General features: G+C 39.3%; 1 protein-coding gene across 2 annotated transcripts in view; it reads left to right on the top strand.

Moving 5' to 3' along the window:
- Positions 1-19,572, top strand: part of map2k7 (mitogen-activated protein kinase kinase 7) — a 107,656-nt gene that overhangs the window by 27,108 nt on the left and 60,976 nt on the right. The window contains exon 2 of one of the 2 annotated variants that reach the window (XM_073069155.1): positions 13,518-13,565. The exons of the other annotated variant lie outside the window; for it this stretch is intronic. Within the exon in view, the coding sequence (XP_072925256.1) occupies positions 13,518-13,565 (48 nt within the window). The remainder of the gene's footprint in view (positions 1-13,517; positions 13,566-19,572) is intronic. 2 annotated transcript variants of the gene reach the window in all.

Raw genomic sequence — 19,572 nt, 5'->3', positions numbered from 1 at the left:
ATGGTAGGCAACAATCAGGTCACACCCATGGACTGAATGCAGGTGCTTTGCATTTGTTTTTTTTCTTTGTAGAGGCCACATTGTGAACTCTTGAGTGCAGTATAGATGAGTTGGAAGAAGTACAAATGGATCTCTGCTTCAGCTGGAATGATTGTTGTGTCCCTGGATGATGGCAAGGACAGAGGATCTTGCTGAAGTTAGCAAAAATTGTGAAGCATAATTTATTATACTGTCAGCTATTTGGCGGCTTTGGGGAGCGGGGCTGTGTGGAAGTGCTGTTTGTGAGAAAATCACTCAAAAGAATAACTGTATGCCAGACACGAGTATTCTGTGTATAAACTTTAAATAAAATGCTAGACCTTTTGACCACCTGTTTTATAATTCAGTGCTAAACTAAGGCTCAACAATACTAACATAGAATATGGTGAAAATGAATTAATCAGATGACTGTTCACCGTCACATGAAGTGACAAATCTTCACAGAGAATGTTGCTACGAATCAGGCTATGTATAAATCAGAATCAGGTTTAATGTCACCTGCATTGTTGTGAAATTTGTTGCTTTGTGGCAACAATTCATTGCAGTATATAACAATAGTAAACCAATAAACTATAAAGAGATGCATATAAAAAGTTAAATTACTTAAGCTGATCACCTCTACCGGAGAATAGGCCACCAACAGCAGCTGGCCACAGTCCTGTGTTCTGGGCCCGTCTTCCAAGTTGTTCCCCAGGTGTAACCCATCTTAAGATCCTAACTCTCCCAGGGATGAGGTCTTTGGAGCTTCTGTTGGCATTTCTGTGGCTCTGGGTTTTTATGGGATGGAGTTGCAGCCGGATTTGAGATCATCCATGGCAGAAAAATAAAAAAAGTGAGGTATTGTACATGAGTTCATTGTCCTTTCAGAAATCTGATGGTGGGAGGGAAGAAGCTGTTACTGAAACATTGAGTGTACATCTTCAGGCTCCTGTACCTCTTCCTTGATGGGAGCAATGAGAAGAAAGCATGTCATGGGTGATGGGGGTTCTTTATGATCAAGGCCACCTTCTTGATGTATTGCTTCTTTAAAGGAGTTTTCAGTGCTGGGGAGGCTAGTACCCATGATGGAGCAAGCTGAGTTTATAACTTACTGCAGCTTTTAATGATCCTGTACAGTGGCCCCTCCATACCAGATGGTGTTGCAATCAATGCACTCCATGGTACACCTGTAGAAATTTACCTTTGGTGATGTACCAAGTCTCCTCAAGCTAATGAAAAATAGCTGTTCCTTACCTTTTTAATTGCATCAGTATGTTGAGCCCAGGATAGATCTCCAGAGATGTTGACACCTAGCAAATTCAAACTGCTCACTGCAACACTCAAAAAGCAAAAGGATTACAAGGGACAAAATTGGTTCTCTGAAAGATCAGAATGCTAATCCATGTCTGGAGTCAAAAGGGATGGGGGAAGATCGTAAATACATTGTTATGCATCTGTATTTACTCTGGAGATGGACGCAGGGAGCCTGTAGAAGTGAGGCTAAGTGCCATTGACTTCATGGACCCTATACATATCACAGAGGAGGAGGTTTTTGCTGTCCTGAGGCAAATTAGGGTGGATAAATCACCAGGGCCTAACAAGGTATTCTTTCAGAACTTGTGGATGGCAAGTGCAGAGATTGCAGGGGCCCTAACAGAGATATTTAAATCGTTATTAGTGACAGGAGGTACCAGAGTATTGGAGGATAGCCAATGTTGTTCTGCCGTTCAAGAAAGGCTATAAAAATAAGCCAGGAGATTATAGGCTGGTGAGCCTGATATCAGTAGTTGGAAAGTTATTGGAAGGTATTCTGAAGGACTGGATATATAAGTATTTGGATAGTCATGAACTGATTAGACATAGTCAGCATGGCTTCGTAATTGGTAGCTTGTGTAACCAATCTTATAGAGGTTTCCAAGGAAGTTGTCAAGAAAATTGATGAAAGCAAGGCAGTGGATGTTGAACTTTCATAAGGCATTTGAAAATGTCCCACATTGGGGGTTGGTCAAGAAGGTTCAGTCACTTTGCATTCAAAATGAGGTAGTAAATTTGATTAGACATTGGCTTTATGGAAGAAGCTGGAGAGTGGTAGTCGAGGGTTGCTTCCCTGACTAGAGGCCTGTAACTAGTGTTACAGGGATTGGTGCTGGGTCTATTTTTGTTTGTCGTCTATATTAATGATCTGGATGATAATGTGGTGAACTGGATCAGCAAATTTGCGGATGACATCAAGATTAGGGGTGTCGTGTACAGTAAGGAAAGCTATCATGGGTTGCAGCAGGATCTGGACCAGCTGGAAAAATGAGCTGAAAAATGGCAGATGGAACAATGCAGACAAGTGTGAGGTGTTGCACTTTGGTAGGACCAGCCAGAGTGCAAAGTTGTTGTTGCAACACCACTGAACCAGCTGATCTATCTCGCTCCTGTACACTTTCTTGTCACCATTTGAAATTCCACCAATAGTTGTGCCATCAACAAATTTATAGATGGTGTTTGAGGTGTGCCTAGCCACACATTTGTGGGTGTAGAGAGAATAGAGCAGTGGGCTAAGCACACACTCTTGATAGTCAGTGAGGAAGGCATTTCACATTGGTTGTCCATCCTATTGGATGCAGTTTTTCATTGATTCTATTTTGTTTCTTGGATTTACTGTGTATGCCTGCAATAATATGTCAGGGTAACATATATGTATTTTGATCATAAATTTACTTTGAGCTTTGAGGAGATGTTATTTCCAATTTACACTGACTAGTCTCATGGTGAGGAAGTCAAGGATCCATTTGCAGAGGGAGGTATAGAAGCTTAGGTTTTGGAGCTTGTTAATTAGAACTGAAGGTACTGTATGATTGCGTTGAATGTTGAACTTTAACTGTATTGCTATTGTCCAGGTGATTCAAGGCTGAGTGGAGAGCCAGTGAGTTTGCATTCGCTATAGACCTATTGTGGTGATAGGCAAATTGCAGCGGATACAGTCCTTGTTTAGGCAGGGAGTTGATACTGGCTGTGAGCAACTTCTCAAAGCACTTCATCATAACAGATGTAAGTGCAACTGGCCGATAGTTACTGAGGCAGCTCACACTGCTCTTCTTGGGCACTGGTATGATTCTTGCTCTTTTGAAGGTGAGACTGTAGCAATGAGAGATTGAAGTTGTCCTTGAACACTTCAGCCAGTTGGTTGGCACAGATTTTCAGTGCCCTATGAAGTTTATAATCAGGGTCTGACACCTTGCAAGGGTTCACCCTCATGAAGGCTGTTCTGATGTCAACCTCTAAAACAGAGGCGGACGCTGGGCCTCGTACAGGCGAAGTGGTGAATATGTTCGAAATCCTGAAAGAGATAAGGGAGTTCCGGAAAGAAATACAGCAGCAGCTCCGTGATATTAAGTCAGAGCTCGCCGGCGTCAATCAAAAAATAGCGGTGGCAGAGACTCGAATTGAGAAGGTGGAAGATCGCGTTCAAAACGTGGAACGGATACTGAGTAAGACAATAAAAATATTACATCACCAAGAAGGTAAACTGCTTGACCTGGAGGGAAGATCACGGCGGAAAAATATCAATCTACAATGTTCCCGAAGGAGCGGAGGGCTCGTCTATGACGGAGTTTGTCGGAAAGTTACTACGGGACGCACCGGATCTTCCCTCGGCTACGAAACTGGAAGTTGAAAGAGCCCATCGTGCGCTCGTCCCGAAACCTACCCGGGATAGAAAGCCATGCTCAATAATAATTAAATTCCTTCGGTACAGCACCAAGGCAGAGATTCTATGAAGGGCCTGGGGTAAGAAGAGAGTGTTTTTAGATGATAAATTAATATATTTAGACCAAGATTACCTCCCCGCGGTCCTGCAGAAACGCAAAGAATACTCTGAAGTAAAGTGAGTACTAAAGCAAAAAAAGATCAGATTTCAAACTCCGTACCCTGCTAAACTTCGAGTGTTTTATGACAACGGGACGTGGTTGTACCAGACAGTGGAAGAGGCGACTACAGACATGAAGGCCAGAGGGTTGCCCGTCAGCGTGACCAAAACAAGGGAAAGCCTGGCTGAGGAATTTTCCAGCTCCGCTTGGGAAATAGTGTGAGAATCGAGAAGGCAGGAGACGTGAGGAGGCCGAGAGAAATATATCAGGAAAAGACCAGGAGTTTCCCAAAGACAGTCCTCACCCCCTTCAGGAGAGCCATAAGGTTTGGCTAACTTTAAAAATGTTGAGAAGCTAAACGGAAGCAAAAGTACACGGTGATATACCTATCTCGAGAAATACTTATTATAATGTGGATTTTATATTACTTAGTTGTTATTCTTTATTCTCTCACTTACTCCTTTTTCCCCACCAAAATGAGAATATATATATGTGTATGTAATGTGTGTGTGTGTGTGTGTATGTATGTATGTATGTATATATATATATATATATAGGAGGAGTACAGAGGGAAATCTTTTCTGTGTAATGGATTTGTTCACTGACTTTTATGAATACTGCAATGGGGGACCTCAACTCACAAGTAGGAGGGGTTATCCCCCACAGCTAGACATTTCCTCTAGATGAACACAGGGTCATCTACTAGAGACCTCAGCCTTGGAATCACACGTTCGTTGCCATTTTTGTTGTTATTTGCGTTTCTTGGTTCTTATTTGTTCAGGGAGTAGATCGATTAAGTTTTATTCTAATTTCAATGATACATTGACAGATAAATACAGATGGCTAAGGACAAGGTAAAATTCATTTCTTTTAATGTCAGTGGGCTATTAAATCCAATCAAACGTAAGAGAATTTTATCCAAAATGAAAAAAGAACAAGCCCATCTAGTATATTTACAGGAAACTCATTTAAGTGATAATGAGTATAAAAAAACTAAAGAGAATGCGCTTCACTAATCCGTTTTTCTTATCCTATAAATCAGGACATAGCAGAGGATTTGCTATTCTTATCTCAAGTAAGCTAAATTTTGAAAAAGTATTCAAAATGGGAGATAAAGAAGGCAGATATATTCTGGTAAGGGGGAATATAGACGGAAATTCAGTTACTCTATTGAATATATACGCACCCCTGGGAAGTAATATTGGTTTCTTTCAGAAAATTACTGATATTATGGTAATGGAAACAGAAGGTCTCCTGAAATGTGGGGGAGACTTAAATTTACAATTACAACCAAACTTAGACTCTTCCAATAGAAAAACCTATGAAACAAAATCTTTACAGAAGAAAGCTAATACACTTTTTGAGGACGTTGGTTTAATTGATATATGGAGGGACCTTTTCCCTGACAGAAGGGATTACACTCATTATTCTGCTCCATATTCTGTATATACAAGAATAGACTATTTCATAACATTTGGAAAAGTCAAAGACAAAATAAACACCTGTGGAATAGGGACAATAGATGTAAGTGACCATGCACCTATATACTTATCTGTTGATTTTGACCTACAACCAAAGAATACTATTTGGAAACTAAATTCAAGTCTATTCAATGATCCGTACTTTAAGGAACAAATTAAAAAAGAAATTGGTCTCTACTTAGAATTAATGATAATGGAGAGGTTTCACTTCCCATTTTATGGGATACTCTGAAGGTGGTCTTAAGAGGGAAAATGATAGCGATATGTTCATATAAGAAAAAAATAAGGAATAAAACATCAGAGGAATTACAAAATAGGCTGAAGGAACTAGAGAAAAAACAAATTGAATTTGGCACAGGATACATTAGGGGAAATTAAAAGAATTAGGAATGAAATAAATAGTTTGGCTATGCAAGAAATCAGAAAAAACTTAATGTTTCTGAAACAGAGACATTATGAAAGTGGATTGAAATCTATGAAAATACTGGTGTGGAAACTGAAAAAAAAAGATAGCAGAAAATACAATTCATTGAATTAGGGACCCAAGAATGAAAATGATAAAAAAAAAAGCTAAGCTTCAAGAAGTTTTTGAAGTGTTTTACAAAACTCGATATTCCAAAGTTCCAGAGGGAAGCATAACCCAAATTGACACCTTCTTGAATTCTCTAGAGTCACCCACTTTAAGCGAAGAACAAAATAGAACGATGACAGCTGACACAACTGAAGTTGAATTAAAAGCTGCGATTAGTAGGCTTAAATTAAGCAAGTCACCAGGATCAGATGGGTATACGGCAGAGTGGTACAAAGAATTTAAAAATGAGTTAATTCCTGTTTTACTCCCTACACTGAACTGGGCTCTAAAAAAGGCACAAATACCACCCAGTTGGAAGGAAGCGATAATCTCAGCTGTACCAAAAGAAGGCAAGGATAAAATGGAATGCAGGTCATTTAGACCAATATCCGTTCTTAATGTAGATTATAGATTATTTACCTCCATCATGGCCAAACGATTAGAAGAGTTTCTACCCATACTGATACGTAACGATCAGACAGGTTTTATACGACAATGCCAGACACAAGACAATATACGAAGGACACTTCACATTATGGATCATATACAAAAAAAGTAAAATCGAAGCAATAGTGATAAGTGTGGACGCTGAAAAAGCATTTGATTCGGTTAATTGGAATTTTCTTTGCAGAATTTTACATAGATTTGGTTTCCAAGACACAATTATTAAAACTATACAGACACTATATGACAATCCTACTGCTAGGATTAAAATCAATGGATATTTATAAAATAGTCTTACCCTAGAAAGGGGCACGAGACAGGGTTGTGCATGGTCACCGCTACACTTCGCGTTATATCTGGAACCATTAGCTCAATCCATCAGACAAAATGAAGATATCAGGGGAATTACTATTAAAGGGACAGCATAAATTGGCTTGTTATGTGGATGACATTTTGATCTATCTAGGGCAACCAACATATTCTACCTAAACTGATGCAATCCTTTGAACAATATGGCCAATTATCAGGATACAAGATCAACATAGATAAAACAGAATTACTTTCATATTACTATAGCCCACCAAGAGAAATTGAAAGTCAATACCCCTGGGCATGGCACACAGAGTCTTTCAAATATTTGGGCATCATTATGCCAAAAGATTTGGCAAAATTATCAGAATGTAGTTATCAGCCTTTATATAAAAAAATTAAGGAAGATGGAACCTGATTCCTTTTTTCAGTCTCAGTTCAAGGATTGAGTCTATTAAAATGAATATACTGCCCAGACTGTTATATCTCTTTCAGACCCTACCAATAGAGATTAATCAAAATCAATTCAATGAATGGAACAAGATGCTATCAAGGTATATTTGGCAGGGTAAAAGGCCTAGAGTTCATCTCAAAACTTTGCAGTTAGCAATGGAAAAGTGGGGGGGGATGGGGCCTACCTTCTCTTAGAGATTATTATTTTGCAGCACAGATGAGAGCTGTGATATGTTGGTGCAATCCATCATATGATGCTCAATGGAAAAACATTGAGGAGCGGGTACTTCCCATCTCCATACAAGCAATTTTGGCTGATGATAACCTGCAAAGGTACATAAATACTATTGATAACCCATGGGTGAAATTGACTCTTAAAATATGGAAAACTACTATAAAAGAATATAATCTAGAGGGAGATACTGCAATTCTTAAATGGTGTGTATATGACTCGGATTTTACACCAAATAAATTGGATGCTAAATTTAAGGACTGGACAGTTAAAGGAATAACAGTTCTTTGCAACATAATGAAAGTAGGAACATCGTTCAGTTTTGAAATGCTTAAAGAGAAACGCTTATTAGAAAAACAAGATTTTTATCGGTATTTACAGATGCGACAATATGTTAATAAGACGCTTAAAAATGTAACCAAGGCAAGTACATGCTTGATAGAGCTCTTTAGAAAAGCATATAATTCAGATAATGGTAGTAGAATCATTTCAAGCATGTATAAGGGGTTGTCAAATCTTAAAACTCATTTCACTTCATACATTAAAATAAAATGGGAGAAGGAAGGAGGGATAATTATATCTGAGGAAGAATGGACAACAATATTGAGGTATCAATGGAAGTGTACCAGTTCACAGAAATGGAGGGAGTTTGGATGGAAAAACTTGATAAGATATTTTATTACACTCTTTCAGAAATCCCATTATGATAGTAACCTCCCTATTTGCTGGAGAAATTGTGGAAGTCAAAATGCAAATCATTATCATATTTTTTAGGACTGCCCTGTTATCAAAAACTATTGGAGGGGGATACACAATGCCCTACAAGACATCTTTAAATATGAAATACCCTTAGAGAGTAAGATCATATATTTTGGATATATACCTCAAGAATGGTTGAAAAGAGATAAATATTTAATGAATATACTGTTGGTGGCTGGTAAAAGGACTCTTATTAGGAAATGGTTATCACAGGAGAGCCCAACTTTAAATACATGGATGTAAATTACAATGGACATTTACAAAATGGAGAAGATAACAGCATCTGTTAATCATAAGTTGGAACAATTTGATTCATACTGGGAAAAATGGTTTAACTACATAATGCCTCATAGGCCTGATTTTATTCTCACAAATCAATGAATCTGTTGTTAAAAAAAATCACTCCCTACTTGTACATAGTTCTTTCCTTTTGCTTGTTTTTTCTTTCCACTCTTCTATAAGTGTACACCTCAGATAAATACTTTGTGGAGATTTGTGATATATATGATTATATGATATATATGTACAATGTCTGAAATACATCTTATGGAAATGTTTGTTTGATGATGAACTTCAATAAAAAAAATTACAAAAAAAAAGATTCCACCTTATAAGAAGTAATGGCTTGCAAACCTTGCCAGAGCTGACATTAATCTGATTCCATTTCTAACTTCAGTCAGAATTGTTTTTACACCCTTAAAATAGCCTTCAGAAGGTCGTACCTGGAATTCTTGTATAGTTCTGGATCACCAGTCTGGAATGCCGCAGATCTAATCTTCAACAGACTATTAATCTCTTGGTTCATCCTCAGCTTTTTGTTTGGGTATGTCTGGTATTTTCTCAACACCACACATTCATCCACACAGGTCTTGAAGAAGTTGGTGAAAACTGTGGCATACTTATTCAGATTTGAAGATGAGTCCCTGAATATTGTCCAGTATTGTCCAATATTGTCAAATGTAAACAAAATAAAAAATATTTTTTCATACATTTTGCGTAACACTTGAAATATTATTACTGAGTTTATTTTCATAAAATCAAATTCTCCAGTTGCATTAGAATTCCAGTGTAATAATATAGGATAAATGAAGTTGACTGTATATTGAATGTGAAGGCTGTTAGGGGTGGAAAGTAAGTACCAGAGGAACTCTATTTTTGCTGTGACGGAGTGAGAGCAGATGTATGGGAAATAGAGAAAATGCGGTTGAGAGTTCTGTGCACTCTGTCAGAGAGGAAGCTATGTTTCTGAAAGGAGGAGATATCACACCAACATTTCATAATGAACAGATCAAAGGAATGTAAAAGATCATTGGTGGGGGGAGGGGTGGAATCCAAGGGAATGGCAATACTGTGGACAGAAGAATGGAAGTCATCAGTCTGGGATGATGATTCTTGGTCAAAGAACTGAGTGCAGAGGTGGCGCAAGATTTTGACTGTATCAGACTCAGGATTCATTGAGGTGAGAACATATGAATACGAAATTAGCCCTCTGCTGAGTATGATTACTTGGACTCAGAGAGGGAGAGATCAAAGAACATGGGGAAAATGAGATGTGGGATCAGAGGAAAGTTGAAAGTGAACAACTCAGTTCTTTTGAACTCAAGCTCTTTTTTTTTGCATAGTTTTTCTTCTTTTGTACATTGGTTGTTTATCAGGCTTTGTTTATAGTTTTTCTTATTCTATTGTATTCCTGTATTTTCTTATAAATGCCTGCAAGAAAATGAATCTGAAGGTAGTATAATAACATACCCCAGTAGCTACTTTATTAGATACAGGAGTGGAACACAGTAGTCTACTGCTGTTGAAGCCCACTCATTCAGGCTTCAACGTGTTGTGCGTTCAGAGATACTCTCTGCACACCACTGTTATAACACTTGGTTATTTGAGTTACTGTTGACTTCCTGTCGGCTTGAACCAGTCTGGCCATTCTCCTCTGACCTCTTTTATTAACAGGGTGATTTTGCTCACAGAACTGCCACTCACTGGATGTTTTTTTGTTTTCACACCATTGAAAGGGGTCAGTCAACAGTCATTGGAAGTCAAGAGCCAGTAGTTTACTTTTTTAATGTCAGAAAGAAGTGAAAAAATGTTTGTTACAACAACGGATGTGGCAAAAGACGAAGTGGAACTGGCAGCTCTGAGAGAGAGTAAGTGGGTATTGTAGAGAGAAGTTGAGAGCTTCACTTGTCAGTGGGTGTCTCAGTATACTGTTAAAACACTTCCTAGAGAAATGATAGAACTGAAATAAGTTCAATAATCTGATTGATTTGTATTCCAACACTTATCACTGATACATCAAAACATGCAGTGAAATGCATCATTTGCGTGAAAAAACTAGCAAAATCTAAGGATGTACTGGGGAAAGTCCGCAATTGTCGTCACACATTCTGGCACCAACATAGCATGCCCACAATGCTCGGCAGAACAACACAGAACACAACAAAAAGAATAAAACCAGCAATGAAACAACAGCAGCAAAACAAGCCCCTTTCCTGTCTCCCATCCTCACAGACAGTCCTTCAACCCTAGGACAGACAACCAGGCCTCCAGCAGACTCGTGGGCAGCAGGCTTCCATTTTCCCTCGCGGGTTTCAGACTTGTAGACTCAGGGCTTCGGCCATTGGGCTTCAACTTCCAGTCAAACCTCAGGCTTCAAACTTCAGTACCAACTCCAAGACAAGCCAGTGATAGGCTCGACTGCCAGGGCATGAACTCCAGACTCACCAACTCACATAGGCAGGAGGTTACTGGTTATTGTGCCCTCTGCACGGTCATCTGATCCCATGACCCACTGACCTGGAGGACTCCCTGTCTCAGTAGGCCACTAGCTCTCGTCCTCACTGGTCCTTGTCCACAATGCTTGCCAGTCCAACATTCATAGATGTTCTTTGTCACATGCCAAGTACTAATCTTTGAGCGCAGAGTGGAGGCCTGGATTCCTGATGTCCTTCCTGAATACAGAGTAGCAGCTTGGACTCTGAATATCATTTGAGGTATGCTCATATTGCTAGCCTTTGAGGTCAGAGCAAAGGCCTGGACTCCGGATATCAATTTGACCCACGTCCACAACGCTGGCCATCGAGAATGGAGTGCAGAGTACCGGCCTAGACTCCTGATGTCATCTGTCCCATGTCCACAACGCTGGCCTTCGAGGATGGAATGCAAAGTAGCAGCATAGTCTCGGGATATCATTCAACCCATGTCCATGTCACTGGCCTTTAAGGATGTAGTGAAGACCTAGGCTCTGGATGTCCTCATCATATGTCCACGTTCAAATGCTGAGCGCAGAACACAGATCTAGACTCTGGCCTGATCCTAACTCCTCCACAGCCCTGTCCCTAAACTGAAATCTAACTACTAACTGCCACATCCCTGCCCTAAAATCCCAACCTGATCCCTGATATCCACTCTCTGTCTCCAAAATCATACCTGCGAACTTAAAAACAAAACTAAATCTGAGTCACGAACTTGATGGAAACTGCAGCTCAGTGCCATCTTGACCAGAAGTAATGATTTTATCATGGTCAGCATTGTGCCTTGAATGAGTGCCATGAGTATGTCAGGAAACAGCAGAGGTATTCTTTTGGGAGAGGCTTTTTTTTCTCGCCTAGGTATGGAAGCTTTCTTTATTACACGCAGTACAGCATTCTGTTTTTCAACTGGGAAAAGACTTGGTGCCCCAATTAAAGCATTAAAAAAAAATAACAGTTTCATTTCATGGTTCTTAAAAAATGTTTCCATTTATGGAGGAAACAGATTAGACCTGACTATGTTGAGATAGTCAATAGTCAATCCCCTTGGAACTTTAGAAGAAACTGCTTCATTTGGAGAAAGAGATCATGGAGTTTTTTTCATATGTTGACTTTTGAAGAAAGAAACACAGAAGCATTTAAGGGAGAGAAGGATAAGTTCATAAGAGAGAAAAGGATGAAAGAATGTAAAAGAATTTGATGAAGAGCTTCAAAGTGATTCAAGTGGAACATAAACACAATGGACCAGTGGGGCCAGATGACTTGTTATAGTTCTGCAGGCAATGTAACTAATTTGTATGCATACTCCTGTGAAAGGTATTGCACTTACTTGGAGTGGTTGCAAGCTGGAGACTCCACAGCCTGCATCTGCTCAACTAGGTTCCCTTTAAGTTGAGGTGGAAAAGGCCTTTATAGCTGTGTTCTACAGTGCTTCTAAAAGTAAAAAAAATAGGGGCAGCAGGTTTTTGTAAGGTGGTTGCTGATCAATCCTCTCTTCCCATAACTCTTGAACCTTCCAGGAAAATAGTGAACTCCACCTTGAATGTCTGATGATTTTGCTATGACTGCTTTCTGTGGTAAAGAATTACTGTGGTTCACCATTGTCAGAGAGAAAAGATTTCAGTCCAGAATGGCACACTCAGTCTGTGTCACTTGGTCCTATGCTCCACAGCCATCAGGAACATCCTTCCTGCATCTAATCTATCAGTCCTGTCAGAATTGTGGGTGATTGACCCTTACATTTTACAGGCTAATTGTGTGTAGATTAAGGTTATTGAAGTGGCATCTGGGCCTTTATCATTTATTATTGGAAGTCAACAAGTGGGCAGGCTTTCCCTTTCTTGTGGAAGGAAATTTATGGTGGAATTCATTGCAAGTCTATGATTTTTGCTGAGGAATTTTGAACTGAAACTGAATGATGCAGCTGAAAATGTTGCAATTAGCTCTTCAGTTTCTAAGCCATAATTTATTTATTCACAACCAATTCTGGAAGTAAATTCTTAAACCACAAAGATTGGTGTGTATTTAAAAACATGCAAATAGAGAACATTAAGGGGCAATCTATGTAAAAGTGTCTATTTGTATTCAAATAAGTAAAGAGTTTTAAAATTAATCCCAGTATTTATCTTTGAATAGTTCTAAGTTCTAAAGCTGTACAATAAATGAAAAAATGGATGAGTCTTGTGCCTCATAGAAATGAAGAGAAATTATTAGGTTAATTAAGTAAGAATAGCGTAATGTATTTAAGATGCCTGATTCTATAGTTAAACACAATTGATCAGTAGTTATGGGATTGCTTTTCCAAATCTGAGCATAGTGGGCAAGATACAGTGTCACAATTTGAGACCACAAGTATATTGGGTTGAGCATGTTGTTCATCTGTGAAATGTTATTGGGACCTGATCTCCCTACATCTGGCTGTCAACATTGTACTAGAGTCCTACTATGAAGTTCAGTCCTGTCTGGTTCAGGGACTTCGATGCTGTGAATCCACCCCATTACCTTCTGCCGTCACTCAGTTCTTGTGTTTCTTTGTTGAATTCATTGCTGTATGAATTTAATTTACCCGTTAATAATAGTTTTGTGTTTATGCCAGAGTTTTGATACATTATGATTTATCCGCTTTTCCTTTTCCTGATCCAGTTATAGTGATCACTCTAAGCCCTGCTCCTGCCCCATCCCAACGAGCAGGTACCAAATCTCTTATTTATCATACGCACCTACTTAACTTTCTCTCCTCCCTTTGCCATCTGCTGGTCTATATTTCTAGTCTCCATGTTGTTGTGCTTTCCATGCTCTTGAAATTCTTCCTCCTTGCAGCTTTCTGAACATTTTTTCTTCCACTTCTTTTTTCATCTATTTCATACCTATCCATTTATGCCATCTCTTTTGTTTTTCATTGTTCCATTCCTCCCTTTCATTGATTGCTTTTGTCTCTTTTGCTGTAGTAACATTTTGCCTTCTAGTTTACGAACCTTTACTCATTTCTCTCACAGTATTTTTTTACTCACCACTTAAAGCAGACACTGGGAGACCAATCTCTGGCTGATGCATGTTACTTGTAGTTCTTATTGAAATGGCTGCTTTTGTGCATGACCACAGCATGCAGTCTTGGAATTTATCCTATAGCATGACAGAGATAGAATGGCACTGTTAAACTTTTGTCTTCACAATGCAAATAAATGTTTATGTGTCCAAATTTATGAATGAATATTCTATTTTCTAGGTGCTATATCTGAGGGATGGCTGTGGAAATTATCCATCAGTGGCGTGGCTCTCTTTATCAACCTTTTTTGCCTTGACTTATTTTTATTTACTCCCAAATATTTAATTTGTCAAAATTAGCCACTTTAATATTTATGTATCACACATTAATTATAGTCTTGCCCATCCTCAATGAAAAACTGTCAATATTTCGATGAATCTTATGTAGTGTCATGAACCATGATTAAGCTGCTAGCATCTTTCCATTGAGCCACAAGTTTGTGGGTTCAAATCCAGTTGCATAGGTATGAGCAAAAATAAATCTGGATTGAAACTCCGTTGCAGTATTATGTGAATGCTGTAATACCTCTTTTCAATTGAAAGATTGAGCTGTCACCTTATCTGCTTCATAAACTGAAGATAAACCACCCTGTGTCACTATTGGAAGAAGAGCAGGGGTGTTCACTTTGGTGACCGGGTCAACATCTATTTCTTAAAAATACTTAATTGGCTATGAAATACTTTAGGATTTTCTGAGTTTGTGAAGGGAATGGTGTACTGTAGCGGCAAGGTCTTCCTTCAATAATATTCCATGAAAATCTTGCACCATCTCCCGGTCAGCTACCATCACTTTAGATTATGAAACTCTTTCTGAGCCCCTTCCAAAACATAAGAAATTCTGCTAATTTTACAATGTAGTTCTTAGCCATTTTCACAAGCACTAGAAAATAGAAAACAAATCATAAATTTGTCCAGTTTTATTCACATTGAAAACAATTTTCTTTTCAGCTTTTACATTTGAGGATGTTGAAGACTTATCCTGGTTTGTATGTGTGTATATTGTAAAGTTATGTAAACCTGCAAGACCATGATATAATTTCCCCCACTGCTATGGTCACCCCCATTCCAAGCATTATGTTTATGGTTATCTGTAAAATTGCACAAAAAAATTGAAGAGTTTGGAAAACTGCTGCTGTCGTGGGCACTTTGTGACCCCTCCCCTTCCCCATTCCTTTGGGGACAGGGACTGAGCAATGAGGCCCTTGCAGAGAATGGCTTATGGATGCAGAAAATAATCAAATCATTTTATGGAGTTTAATATTTTACATTGTTGTTATTAGTTGTGGATGCTGCAAATGCCACAATATTTAAGTAATTTATGGCATGGGCTTTCTTTCACTCTTCCTCGCTACTCTGTGCTCTCTTAAATTCTGTTTATCTGGTAGAAATGCTGATATTGTTGACGAGCTTTGGCAGTTGTGGCTGATAGGATTTGGAACTTATGGACGCATTGCTGGGTGAGCTTGGTCTAGACATAGAGGTTACATTATAGATTAGTCCACACTAAGAGATTGCTGAGCTGGGAAGGGGTTAGAGAGAAAGAAAATGGTTTGAAGACTAACTATCCGAGAGAAAGGAGAGGCAAAAAATATGTGGGCTTTTGGAAACTTAGTAAAAAGACATCTGTTCTCTGATATGCGTGCTCTCTCTCCCTCTCTTTTGAATTGAATTGAATTGCACTTCTCTTTCTCTTTAACGCCTCTGCCCCGTGGAACCATTTCTTCTTTTTGCCTTTCGAGCAAACACTTTCACCCTCTTTTTCTCCTATCAATTACTTCCTTTGCTTTGACCTTAATTTTTTTTGATTTTTACAATCATCCCCATGCGCCCCCCACTGAGCCCTTTGTGACTCTCCGGCTCTCAGTCACATCACTGGTATGTTTAATAATACCTGAAGCAAAATGTGAATACTCTTTCCCTGTTATTCTTTTAGAAATGTCACTAATACTATATTAAGAACATAGAACAGTATTGCACAGAAAAAGTCCCTACAGCACACAATGACAGTGATGTCTATGTAAACTGCACAGCTGCCTGCACATGGTTTGTATCTCTCCATTCCCTGCGTGCTCATGTGCCTGTTTAAATGCTTAGAGCAGGGGTTTCAACCTGAGGTCCGCCAACCCCTTGGTTAATGGTAAGGGTCCATGGCAAAGAAAAGGTTTGGAACCCTGGGACTAAAGTATTTTTCCACCACCCCCCTTGGCAGTGCATTCCAGTACCTAACACTCTGTGTAAGGAAAAACTTGCTACAGAAAACTTATTTATACTTTCCACCTTCTACCTTAAAGTTTTGCCTTCTAGTATCCACGCTAGAAAAATGACTATCAAAGCAATGCTTCTCAAAATTTAATATATTGGATCAAGTTGTCCTTCAGCCTTTGATCCAGAGAAACCAATCTGTGTTTGTCTGACCCCTCCTTACAGCTAATACTCTCTAATTCAGGCAACCATGCTGAACCCCTCCTTCACACCCTCCAAAGCCTCCATATCCTTCCTGTAATGCAGCAAGCAGTGCTACACACTAGACTCTAAATGTGGTCTAATCAAAGGTTTATATACCTGCAACATGACTTTGTGACTTTTTACCCCAACTGATGAAGAGGAGCATGCCTATGCTTTCTTTAACATCCTATCTACTTGAGTTGCGAATAGTTGTCTTTCTAGGAGCTGTGAACTTTTAGAGTCATAGAGCACTACAGACAGCACCGAAGCAAGCCCTCCAGCCCTTCTAGTTTATGCTGGCATGGTCTTCTGCTTAGTCCCTAGGTAGCCCTCCATACTCTGCTCGTCCAGACTTCTCTTAAATATTACAATTAAACCTGCATCTATCACTTCCACTGGCAGTTCTCCCTGATATTCCCTTTAAATATTTCACCTTTCACCATAAATCTGTAACTTCTAGTTCTAGTCCCACCCAACCTGAGAGGGAAAAAAATATGGATTCATCCTATCTATGCCCCTCATAATTTTGTATACCTCTTTAAGAACTCCCCTCATTCTCCTGTGCTTGAAGGAATAAGCTCCTACCTTACTCAGCCTTTCCCTATAACTCAGATCCTCAGGTCCCAGCAGCATTTTTTCTGGTTCTGATGTTTGATATCTTTTCTGTCAGTAAGTGACCAGAACTGCACACTATACTCCAAATTTGGCCTCAACAACAGCTTACAAAACTTCAACATAACATCCTGAATTATGCATTCATTTCTCTGATTTATGAAGTCCAATGTGCCCAAAGCTCTCTTCATAACCTTGTCTAACTGTGATGCCACTTTGAAAGAATTATATTCCTGAAGGAATTAATTTCAGGTCCGTTTGTTCTACCACACACCTCAGAGCCTTTTCATTCACCGTGTAAGTTTTGGTTTGTACTCCCACATGCAACACCTCATACTTGTCATTTCTCTGCCCACATTTCCAACTGCTCTGCTGGTGTATCGTTTGACAACTTTCCTCACTATCCACAACTCTGCAAATTTTTAGTATCATCTGCATATTTACTATTCAGATTATGTATGAATAATGAATAGGTATCGATTATAACTGACGTTTTGATGACGAACTCTGCCACCTTCATCAGGGTTAAGGACCTCACCCACGCCCATTCAGATTCAGGAATATGTAATTTCCTCCTTTATCTTTGAGTGGTCCTACCCTCTCCCTAGTGATCCTTTTGTTTTTAATGAATGTATCAAAAGCCTTACACTTTCTTTAATTCTACTCCCCAAGATGATTTCATGATCCTTTTTAACCTTCCTGATGTATCCAATTTCAGCTTCCTAAACCTTACATATACTGCCTTTTCCTTTTTGACTAAATTTATAGTATCTCTCATCACTCAAAGTTCCCAAACTATGCCATCCTCATCTTTTTTCCCCTCACAGGAGCAAATTGATCCTGGATTCTGACCAGCTGGCATTTAAGCTACTCCCACATGTAAGAAGTGGACTTGCCCAGTAACAACTGCTCCTAATCTACTCTCCCTACCTCATATCTAAGTGCAGCTGTGATATTCATCCTTCTCTATTACATCTGAAACATCCGAATCCTGAAATATTAAGCTGTCAGTCCTACCCTTTCTTTAGCAAGTCACTGTAATCGCTGTGATTTCATAGTTCCAGTACTGTTGAAACTTACCCTGACCCAGTGTAGCATTTTCCCTGAGCTTCGGTGTTAACCTTGAATTATGATCATTGTTTTCAAAATGCTTTTCCATTCCGATCACTTGGCTAGGTTTCCAGTGCAAAGAAAACAAGGTCTGATGCAATTCCTCCTTTATTCAAGAAACCGTCTTGAATGCACTGAAGAAATTCTGCCCTGCCTAAGCCTTTTGCATGCAAAAAGTTCCAGTCAATATTGGAGAAACCAAAGTCATCCACTACAACTGTCCTGTAAGATCCTTCCACAATCTGCCTGCATATTTGTTCCTCTATATCCTACTTGTTATCGAGAGCTGTAGTATAACCCCATTATGGTATTTCTATGATGCCCTGTCTAAGTGCAGCTGTGACATTCTCCGTCATCAGTAGTACAACTGCTGCACTCTTTTTTGTCCTTCACTATCAGGTCTGAAACATCGGGTCATATATTAATACCTCTGAACTGCGGAGGTTCACATTGGAGGCAACTGAATGTGTTTTCACTTTTAACATCCTCACTACTGAGAAAGTCTCACAATCAGCAGAGAGTCATGCAACCTGCAATGCCATATTGTAATCTATATTATTTCTATTTTCCTTCTGGGTTTCTTATAGGTCCAATTATTAAAAGAAAATAAATGTTCTAATTTGCAATCAGCCCTGAAATTCCATACAGTTTTTTAACATGCTTGCTGTCTGCTCCGCTATTCCATCATGGCTGATTTATTATCCCTCTCAATCCCATTCTCCTACCTTCTCCCCATAACCTTTGACTCCCTGACTAATCAGGAACCTATCAACATCCACTTTAGATATACTCAATGATGTGGTCTCCACAGCTGTGGCAATGAATTTCATAGATTCACTACTCACTGGCTAAAGGAATTCCTCCTCATCTCTGTTCTAAATGGACGTTCCTCTATTCTGAAGCTGAGCCCTCAGGTCCTACATTCACCCATTATAGGAAACGAGGTATTCCATCTGCCATTTCTTTGTTCTCTCACCCTGCAGCCTCCCTGCTTCCTCAACACTACCTGCCCCTCCACCTGTCTTTGTATGATCTGAAATCTTGGCCAAAAAGGCATCAATTCTGTTCTCCAAGTCAGTGACATACGGAATGAAAAGAAACGCTCCCAACACCAATCCCTGCACAGCACCACTAGACAACCAACCAGAAAAGGCCCCCTTTATTCCCACTCTTTGCTTCCCGCCTGTCAGCCAATCTTATCCATGATAGTATCTTTCATGTAATACCATTGGTTCTTGTTAAGCAGCTTTGTGTAGTATCTTTGTCTATCCTGCCTGTTATTTCCTCAAAGAACTCCTACAGATTTGTCAAGCAAGATTTCCCCTTAAGGAAACAATGTTGATTTTAGGCCTATTTTACCCTGAGGACCCTAAAACCTTTGCCTTAATAATGGGCTCCAATATTTCCCAACCACTGAAGTCAGACTGACTGGCCAATAAGTTCCTCTCCTCAGCCTCACTCCCTTCTTATAGAGTGGATTGACATT

This window comes from Hemitrygon akajei, chromosome 16 (genome assembly GCF_048418815.1).
Source record: "Hemitrygon akajei chromosome 16, sHemAka1.3, whole genome shotgun sequence".
In the NCBI taxonomy this organism is placed as follows: domain Eukaryota; kingdom Metazoa; phylum Chordata; class Chondrichthyes; order Myliobatiformes; family Dasyatidae; genus Hemitrygon; species Hemitrygon akajei.
Note: the sequence above shows the minus strand (reverse complement) of the source record. Positions and strands in the feature narration are given on the sequence as shown.